Source organism: Chelon labrosus (genome assembly GCF_963514085.1).
Source record: "Chelon labrosus genome assembly, chromosome: 6".
In the NCBI taxonomy this organism is placed as follows: domain Eukaryota; kingdom Metazoa; phylum Chordata; class Actinopteri; order Mugiliformes; family Mugilidae; genus Chelon; species Chelon labrosus.
In genome coordinates, this window is record NC_140342.1 from 27,764,807 (window position 1) to 27,774,831 (window position 10,025).

The window sequence follows — 10,025 nt, forward strand, 5'->3', positions numbered from 1 at the left end:
AGAACTTCCTCCTACCGCAAGAAGCATGTGTGACATAATTTGTTGCTCTGATTGGTTGGAGCACTATCCAATTACATGCAGAGATATTTTTTCTTTGTATAACCTTAAAGACGTCTGGCTCCTTCACACTAGGTCTTTGATGCAGAGACATACAATCCAACAAACAGCGCAGGCTACAAATGAAGCTTTTGCAGCCTGACTCAGTCTGAACTGACCCAGTCCTAAATGCAGTTATAGGCTTACAAACAGCATCAGTACAGTACATGGGATTTTATCTGCAGTTCATGCCCTCCTTCCTCCAATGATGAAGATGCATGTGATCAGACCTGAAAGTCCTCTTTTGTTTTTTTGAACAGACCTGCAGCATCAGAACAGGATCGGTTTAGACTCGAGTCTCAGTTAGAACCCAGTGAACCCATTAAGACCTCTGATCTGAAACTAGACTCAAAGTAAAGCCAAATGTAGTTTTAGAGCATTGCATTTCTATTTGAATGATGAATCAACTAAGCCCCTGCATAGAGAAGTCTTCTGAACCAAGAATCAGCCGAGGATTTACCGACTGCACATGACGACTAAACTGTTTATATAATATGACCTGTAAATTTAAACACATGAATTTTATTACAAAGACACAGCAATGTACAGTGTGACCTCTTGAGTGAATCATGTAATGCCTTTTATTGCTGTGAGATGGCAGGAGAAGAGACTGTGAGGACTTTGTAGAGGCTGCGGTTAATATTTAGCACATATGTAATAACTGATGAATGACGGTCCAGGCAGTTTCAAGCTTCACTGAACAGATGAAACTGTTGAAACTGTTCTTTTTCAAATTTACCTTCAGGTGTAACATGGTATATCAAACGTGAGGAATCCACTGAACCAGGTTCAAATGGTGTTGGAGGGTCAGAACCAAAATGAATTAATTAAATGTAATTTCATGAAACAACAACATCAATAAAAAGTTGTAACACTGTTTGTAGTTTCATTTGTTTGACCTCAGCATTTTATGCTGACAGAGAGAGCTTGACCCATTGCACCACTTGTTTTTTTACTTTAAGAGCTTTTTTTTTTTAAAACAATGCATAGCACAGAGTCAGCTCTATTAAGAGTTTTTAATGACATCCTCCTGGCAAATGACTCTGGAGACTACGTGACTCTTGTGCTTCTGGACTTGTCTTCGGCTTTTGATACCGTGGACCACAGCATTTTGGTGCATCGATTGCAGCACCTAGTAGGTATTTCTGGCACCGCCCTGGACTGGTTTAAGTCCTACCTGGCAAACAGGACCATGTGCATACGCCTTGGTGGTTCTGAGTCCCGCTCTGCTCCGCTGTCATATGGGGTTCCACAGGGTTCAATTTTAGGGCCCCTACTTTTCTCATTGTACCTGCTGCCCCTGGGTTCAATCCTGAGAAAGCATGGGATCTTTTTTCATTGTTACGCTGATGACAGCCAGATCTATGTGCCACTAAGAAAGAAGGATGCGTTCTCCCTGAAATCGCTTCTTTTATGTCTTGAGGACATTAAAGCTTGGATGTCCTTGAACTTTTTAAAATTTAATGAAAATAAAACTGAAGTGATGGTGTTCAGTCCCGGTGGCCCCAGCAAACCACCTCCTGTTGATTTGGGCCCCTTGGTGGGTTACAGGAAGCAAATAGTCACAAACTTGGGTTTTAGGATGGATAGTGATTTTAAACTTGATCGGCAAATTGGTGCAATAGTAAAGTCCAGCTTCTTTCACCTTAGGCAGCTGGCAAAGGTGAAGCCTTTCCTTGCACGTAAGCATTTTGAAACAGTAATCCACGCCTTCATTACTTCGCGGCTGGATTACTGTAACGCACTTTATCTTGGAGTCAGCCAATCCTCCCTCGCACGTCTCCAGTTGGTTCAAAATGCTGCCGCTCGCCTTTTAACTGGAGCACGTAAGAGGGAGCACATTACTCCCATTTTAGCCTCTCTCCATTGGCTGCCTGTGCATTTTAGAGTCCATTTTAAGATTCTTTTATTTGTTTTTAAATCTTTAAATGGTCTCGCCCCGCCTTACCTCTCTGAGCTGCTCCACCCTTACACTCCTGCCCGGTGCCTCAGGTCAGCTGATCAGCTGCTCCTGGAGGTACCAAGGGCCAAACGGAGGCTCAGAGGGGATAGAGCCTTTTCTGTTGCCGGTCCTAAATTATGGAACGATCTCCCCCTACACATCAGACAAGCCCCTTCGCTGTCCATTTTTAAAACACATCTTAAGACCCATTTTTATTCTTTGGCCTTTAACACAGCATGAGACCCTGTTTTCTGTTCTGTTTTATTATTATTTTAATACTGTTTATCATTTATTATTGTTTTTATATTGTTTTTATTGCTTTTATATTGTCTCTTATGTTTGATGTCTTATATTTTAGGTTGTATTTTATGTATAGCACTTTGTGTCAGCCACAGCTGTTTTAAAGGGCTTTATAAATAAAGTTGAGTTGAGTTGAGTTGAGTTGACGGCATGAGTCCTTATAAGCCTTTTGCATTTATTAGCGTTTAAACTCAAATAATCTGAAAATACACACTGAATATGCGAGACAGCATGTATATTTTAGTCACCATGTTGGATGTGTTCCAATAAAAGATTTCCAAAAATCTCCAAAATAGAAAAGCGTGTGCTACAATGTAGCGTTTCAACCAATCTATGATTTAATTACAATTCTAAATCTACTCAACCACAACAACAAGGCAACAGATGACAGCATACACTGATCTTTTTCCTTTGCCCTTTCACCTCCTGGCTGGCTCGCCAAATTTAGTTGAGTAAGCAAATTTCAGTCCCTTTTCAGCCGTACATTCCTAAAACCCCTATTCACACAGGACTAGTTACCTTGGGACGTCATGTGATTTAGGAATGACGCCCCTACATCTGTGTTTCATATGGCGCATTTGCATGGGATAAGCAAACTCTGTGTTTTACTCAAATTTACTATGCATATTTATGTCTCCGCTACTTTCTGCTTCATTCCACTGTATGAGGGGACATTTTACACTTTTTGACCGCTTTAGTTTTTTTGACCGAATTCTAATTGATAATTAAAAAATATATTTTCAAAAACATGACGAGATGGATCCTGGGGAAGAAATTACCAGAGACTTTTTTAAACACAGCTAAGGGGACTTTTTAACTCCTTTTAGGCCTTTCTTACTATTCTTTGTATAACTTAAACTTTTTTATTCTACACTACACAAGTATACTAGTTGCCCATGTTTACTTATGCCAATGACATACAAAAGTTATAATATCATTTAGATTAACTTATCACAACAATCTCAAGTAGTCATATACTTCACCTGAGCACCATAGAGTTGAACTATGTTACACAAAATGAAAGGATTAGATTCTGCTGTTGCATCTTGTTACGGCCCAGGGGGCGTGTGTTTGGTTGCTCTCTCCTCCCCCATGTGTTCCCTTATGTGTTTCAGGTGCTCCTCCTCCTCTCTGGATTCCCACAAGTGACGCCTATTGCTCAGCAGGTTATATCTAGGAGGGAGGCAAGACCTGTTTTTTTTGGCGTTGTCTTTAGGTTATGTTTTACTTTTGTAAATTAGTGGTTTGACTGTTTGTTACTCCCCTTTTCCCCTAGCATTTCGGGGGACATAACAATCTGTTGTAAAAGATGTTGATTATGAAATGACTTTAAAAGAAGAGTGAACAGTGTTTAAAGCATTTCTCAAGAAGCATATGTCACATAATTTGTTATTCTGATTGGTTGTAGGATTGTTATAAAGATATACAACAATGTGACCTTTTGACTGAAAAATGTGATTCCTTTTAATAGTGTGAGATGACAGTAGAAGCATTTTATTTATCAGAGACTGAGAGGACATTGCCGTGGCCATGGTTAATATTTAACTCATATGTAATAATCTCAGGAAGCACTTTACAGTTCCCTTCTATTTAAGAAATAGATTGAAAACTAATGTTAACCTCTTTATAATTTTTTAAATATGTTTGATTATGAGACAAACTGTCTTCTTAAAATTGGTCCGGACTGTAATAAGGAAAATGTTTAGAGCTTTAAATCTGTATTGATTTGTACTTCGTACAATTTTTATGTAGGGTGCATAAAATTTATTGTTTTATGTTTTAATAGTCAGATACTTTCAGGTCACTCCTCTTCCGACAATAAGAGTCTGATGACGCCTCACGCTACTTCCTCAAAAACACATTTATCAACTGTAAAGTCTTCAAAGGACACGAGTCACTGACAACAAGAGTAGAGATGGCTCAGAAAGGACTTGAGCTGGATCGAGAAACATTTTCTTGTTCTATCTGTCTGGATTTACTGAAGGATCCGGTGACTATTCCCTGTGGACACAGCTATTGCATGAACTGTATTAAAGGCCACTTTGATAAAGAGGACAAGAAAAAAATCCACAGCTGTCCTGACTGCAGACGACTCTTCACAACGAGGCCTGTCCTGGTGAAAAGCACTATGTTAGCAGTTTTAGTGGAGCAGCTGAAGAAGACTGGACTCCAAGCTGCTCCTGCTGATCACTGCTATGCTGGACCTGAAGATGTGGCCTGTGATGTCTGCACTGGAAGAAAACTGAAAGCCTTCAAGTCCTGTTTATTCTGTCTGGCATCTTACTGTGAGAAACACCTTCAACCTCACTATAAGTCACCTACATTTAAACAACACAAGCTGGTAGATCCCTCCAAGAAGCTCCAGCAGAACACCTGCTCTTGTCATGGTGAGGTAATGAAAATGTTTTGTCGTACTGATCAGCAGAGTATCTGTTATCTCTGCTCTGTGGATGAACATAAAGGCCACGACACAGTCTCAGCTGCAGCAGAAAGGACTGAGAGACAGAGAGAGGTGGAGGTGAGACGACAAAACATCCAGCAGATGATCCAGGACAAAGAGAAAGATGTGAAGCTTCTTCAACAGGAGCTGAAGGCCATCGCTCACTCTGCTGATAAAACATTGGAGGACAGTCAGGAGATCTTCACTGAGATGATCCGTCTCATCCAGGAAAGAAGCTCTGATCTGAAGCATCAGGTCAGATCCCAGCAGGAGACTGAAGAGAGTCGAGTCAAAGAGGTTCAGGAGAAGCTGGAGCAGGAGATCACTGAGCTGAAGAGGGAAGACGCTGAGCTGAAGCAGCTCTCAGACACAGAGGATCACAACCAGTTTCTACACAACTACCCCTCACTGTCACCACTCAGTCAATCTACACACTCACCCAGCATCAATATCCGTCCTCTGAGGCACTTTGAGGACGTGAAAGCAGCTGTGACCGAGCTCAGAAAGAAACTACAGGACATTCTGAGAGAGACGAGGACAAACATCTCACGGACAGTGACTGAAGTGGATGTTTTACTGTCACAACCAGAGCCAAAAACCAGAGATGAATTCTTAAAGTATTCATTTAAAATCACACTGGATCCAAACACAGCAGATACACATCTGGTACTGTCTGAGAGGAACAGAAAAGTAACCTCAGGGATTCAACAACAGTCTTATCCTGATCATCCAGACAGATTCACTGACTATTGGCAGGTCCTGAGTAGAGAGAGTCTGACTGGACGTTGTTATTGGGAGGTGGAAAGGACAGGATTATTACTTGATGTAGCAGTTGCATACAAGAATATCAGCAGAGCAGGGAACGAAAGTAGATTTGGACGTAATGACAAATCTTGGACATTATATTGTTTGCTAGACAGTTCCACATTTTGGTACAACAACATCCAAACTCCCGTCTCAGGTCCTCCTTCCTCCAGAATAGGAGTGTACCTGGATCACAGAGCAGGTATTTTGTCCTTCTACAGCGTCTCTGAAACCATGACTCTCCTCCACAGAGTCCAGACCACATTCACTCAGCCGCTCTATGCTGGAATCTGGATTGGTTTGATGTCAAGTGCTGAGTTGATTGAAGTAAAGTAGACAGAGGTAATTTCAGAAGCAGAGAGTTAAATTCTGTGTTTCTCTTCATCAACTTGTTTTCTCTCCATGTTTGTTGCTGAGAGTTCATTGTTGTGGTGTTTCTGCACAGAGATCAGCTGTCAGTCAAACATTTTGGCTGCTACCTTGACATGTTTAATAGTTGTTCTCTTGATGTTTCATCACTTTCTTTAGGTGGAGCTCTTTCCTGTGTTTGTTTAGCCGTGGAGGATATCACTGCTCATGATGACTTTTATTTCCATGACAATGTAAACTTCTCTGAGCTCTAAATGTCTGCTGAATATTTGTATTGATGTATTTGTGTCTTGTTGTTTCTCTTCCACTTCATAGCAGAGGAATGAGCAGACCTTCCTTTATCACTGATATGTTGTTGATCACTTTGTAGAGAAGCAAATCTATGATTACATTTACATTTATGTGTTTGGCTGTTTTTGTTAACTTGCAGTAGAGATTTGTACAAATTCAGTTTCATAAAACTGTAATCATCATGGTCATTATTGATCAGATTTATAGTTTTTTCTTCTTTCCCATAACTGAGATTCTTGGTGAAGCAGATTGATTGTGCTGATTTTTAACCAGTTTAATGTGTGAACAAACTGAAGGTTTAAACAATAAATAAAGGGTTTTTCCCAAGAGGAAATCAAATATTGACTTTTGTCTTCATTCCAGGATCTCACTAGAATCTGAAATGAATGAGAGAATAATTGAGACGCTGTCTTTTTCCTGAAAAACATCTAGAGTTTATGTTGTAGAAATATCAGATCAAGCAGTCATCCAAATGGTTCTCCTCAGCAAACAAGGACGTATCATTATTTTATAAAGCACACACTGATTTCTGCAAAGCTGTTTTCTTTTCTCGTCTCATATAAAATGTGTCTGAAAGGTCTTTACTTCAGCTGAAATCATTCTTGTGATGTTCTACAAGTGAAGGAATAAGTCCTTTCCTCCTCTGAGCTGACAGTTTGGATCAGATTGAAGTTCATCTGCAGCAACGTCTTTTAACATAATACAGCAAAGAATGTGACCCACAGTCCTGTCACCATCTCAACTGGTGATTTTACAACTTACTGTGTCAAATGAACTGATTGGTGTCTGGACTAAACTTTGAGCTGAACAGACAGAGTCCTGCTAATATTGTGAAAAGCTCAGTTATTTATTCACGTCTTCCTTTACTGAACATTACATCATGTGTACATGTCTATAATCTGTATTTTATGATAACAATGAACCAAATGACAGAGTGGAAGGGTTCACTCGTAGCAATGAACATGAATCTGCAGCTCAGTTCAAACTGCACGAGACAAAATCAGGACACAAGAGTCAAATGATTAAATCAAAACTAGGTTTCGAGTCAATGATGAAGTTAATAGTTGAAATCTGAAGAACACTTAGTCACCAGATCCTGAGATGTAGATAATTATTTTAACTATTAAATAATGAGATAAATAAAAACAGGGAGCAGGATTTAACCTGGTCTTCACTTCCACTGAGGAAATAACCTTTGACTGATAGCACTGCTGCTCCTCTTGGAATGAATATAATAATTAATGTACTTCCTGTTTCCCTTCCCATTAGAGCTGCACAACATGTGGTGAAGTGTAAGAGCTGACTGACTCCATTCACTGCAGAAACACGTGATGTTCAGATCAGAGCTCAGACTAGTTTCACTTCTAAGAAAGCGGAAGTTACACTGAGAGCTGAAATGGCAGAGAAAAGAGTTGAGCTGGATCGAGAAACCTTTTCTTGTTCCATCTGTCTGGATCTAATGAAGGATCCGGTGGCTATTCCCTGTGGACACAGCTACTGCATGAACTGTATTAAAAGACACTTTGATGAAGAGGACAAGAAGAAAATCCACAGATGTCCTGACTGCAGACAATTCTTCACAACGAGGCCTGTCCTGGTGAAAAACACCATGTTAGCAGTTTTAGTGGAGCAGCTGAAGAAGACTGGACTCCAAGCTGCTCCTGCTGATCACTGCTATGCTGGACCTGAAGATGTGGCCTGTGATGTCTGCACTGGAAGAAAACTGAAAGCCTTCAAGTCCTGTTTATTCTGTCTGGCATCTTACTGTGAGAAACACCTTCAGCCTCATTATGATGCAGCTCCATTAAAGAAACACAAGCTGGTGGAGCCCTCCAAGGAGCTCCTGGAGAACATCTGCTCTCGTCATGGTGAGGTGATGAAGATGTTCTGTCGTACTGATCAGCAGAGTATCTGTTATCTCTGCTCTGTGGATGAACATAAAGGCCACGATACAGTCTCAGCTGCAGCAGAAAGGACTGAGAGACAGAGAAAGGTGGAGGTGAGACGACAAAACATCCAGAAGATGATCCAGGACAAAGAGAAAGATGTGAAGTTGCTTCAACAGGAGCTGAAGGCCATCGCTCACTCTGCTGATAAAACAGTGAAGGACAGTAAGGAGATCTTCACTGAGATGATCCGTCTCATCCAGGAAACAAGCTCTGATATGGAGCAGCAGGTCAGATCCCAGCAGGAAACTGAAGAGAGTCGAGTCAAAGAGGTTCAGGAGAAGCTGGAGCAGGAGATCACTGAGCTGAAGAGGGAAGACGCTGAGCTGGAGCAGCTCTCAGACACAGAGGATCACAACCAGTTTCTACACAACTACCCCTCACTGTCACCACTCAGTCAATCTACACACTCATCCAGCATCAATATCCGTCCTCTGAGGAACTTTGAGGACGTGAAAGCAGCTGTGACCGAGCTCAGAAAGAAACTACAGGACATTCTGAGAGAGACGAGGACAAACATCTCACTGACAGTGACTGAAGTAGATGTTTTACTGACACAACCAGAGCCAAAAACCAGAGATGAATTCTTAATGTATTCATGTAAAATCAAACTGGATCCAAACACAGCAAACAGATACCTGGTACTGTCTGAGAGGAAAAGAAAAGTAAGATTAGTGGAACAACAACAGTCTTATCCTGATCATCCAAACCGATTCACTAATTGTTATCAGGTCCTGAGTAGAGAGAGTCTGACTGGACGTTGTTACTGGGAGGTGGAGTGGAGAGGATTAGGAGTTGGTGTAGCAGTCACATACAAAAATATCAGCAGAGCATGGAATGAAAGTGTATTTGGACGTAATGACAAATCTTGGACATTAGAGTATTTCCTGTTCAGTTCCACATTTAGGTACAACAACATCCAAACTCCTGTCTCAGGTCGTCTTTCCTCCAGAGTAGGAGTGTACCTGGATCACAGAGCAGGTATTCTGTCCTTCTACAGCGTCTCTGAAACCATGACTCTCCTCCACAGAGTCCAGACCACATTCACTCAGCCACTCTATGCTGGACTCTGGATTGGTTTTGAATCAAGTGCAGAGTTGATTAAAGTGAAGTAGACATAGGTAACTTCAGGACCAGAGATTCGGATGTGACACTTGTCTGGATGAGTAGCATCTCACATGTTTCTGTGATCTAATGGTAGCTTCTCTTTTTCCTTTAGGTTATTGTACATTATTTTCATATAAAACTGAAGCCATTCTTGCCTTGTGTCATAGTTTTGATGAGTAATGTCCAAAAGTGAGTTAATTTGATGTTGGTGTGTGTAATTTTTACAACAATATTCACCAAAGTGCTAAAACAGTGCTGTTATAATGTGTAGTTCTCAGTCACTTGCCATGCTCACTGGAGATTAGTGAGTGATTGTTAAGTTGCAGTTTTGATAACATTGTGTGATTGTGTATTAACATTACTCCGTGCTGAAAGAAGTACTGTGTCCTAGTTGGAAATACAAGTTTACTTCCACAGACCAAGTAAGATTTGTGTGGTTGTGAGTTTTGTTACTACCTAAATGTTAAACAGAAACCGTTTCATTCCATCTTCATGCTTGATATTTGCATGTATGCTTAAAATGTGCATGTTAATGTCTGTTCTACATATTTAGTTAGAACAGCCCAGTTCTGATATTGAGAATTTGGAATCTAGAGTAGAAGGTAACGATTAATTTCAGTGTGTTACAGTCCAATTTAATGTTATACAACATGAGATTTAAACAAGATGAACATATATAGATAAGCAGAACAAAGACTATGAGGCTATTTGGAAGTACATGTCGGGTTTT

At 40.6% G+C, this 10,025-nt stretch overlaps 2 protein-coding genes across 2 annotated transcripts; both read left to right on the forward strand.

The window, feature by feature from the left end:
- Positions 1-4,253: 4,253 nt before the first annotated feature.
- On the forward strand, positions 4,254-5,812 carry LOC311489389 (tripartite motif-containing protein 16-like; the record flags this gene model as incomplete). Its single annotated transcript, XM_084546459.1, has 2 exons — positions 4,254-5,576; positions 5,699-5,812. The coding sequence occupies 2 exons, from the start codon at positions 4,254-4,256 to the stop codon at positions 5,810-5,812; spliced, it is 1,437 nt and encodes a 478-aa protein (XP_084402585.1).
- Positions 5,813-7,386: 1,574 nt separating this feature from the next.
- Positions 7,387-9,260, forward strand: LOC311489383 (tripartite motif-containing protein 16-like). The gene is made up of 2 exons (XM_084546449.1): positions 7,387-8,961; positions 9,096-9,260. The coding sequence occupies exons 1-2, from the start codon at positions 7,639-7,641 to the stop codon at positions 9,195-9,197; spliced, it is 1,425 nt and encodes a 474-aa protein (XP_084402575.1). The 5' UTR covers positions 7,387-7,638; the 3' UTR covers positions 9,198-9,260.
- The last annotated feature ends 765 nt before the right edge of the window (positions 9,261-10,025 follow it).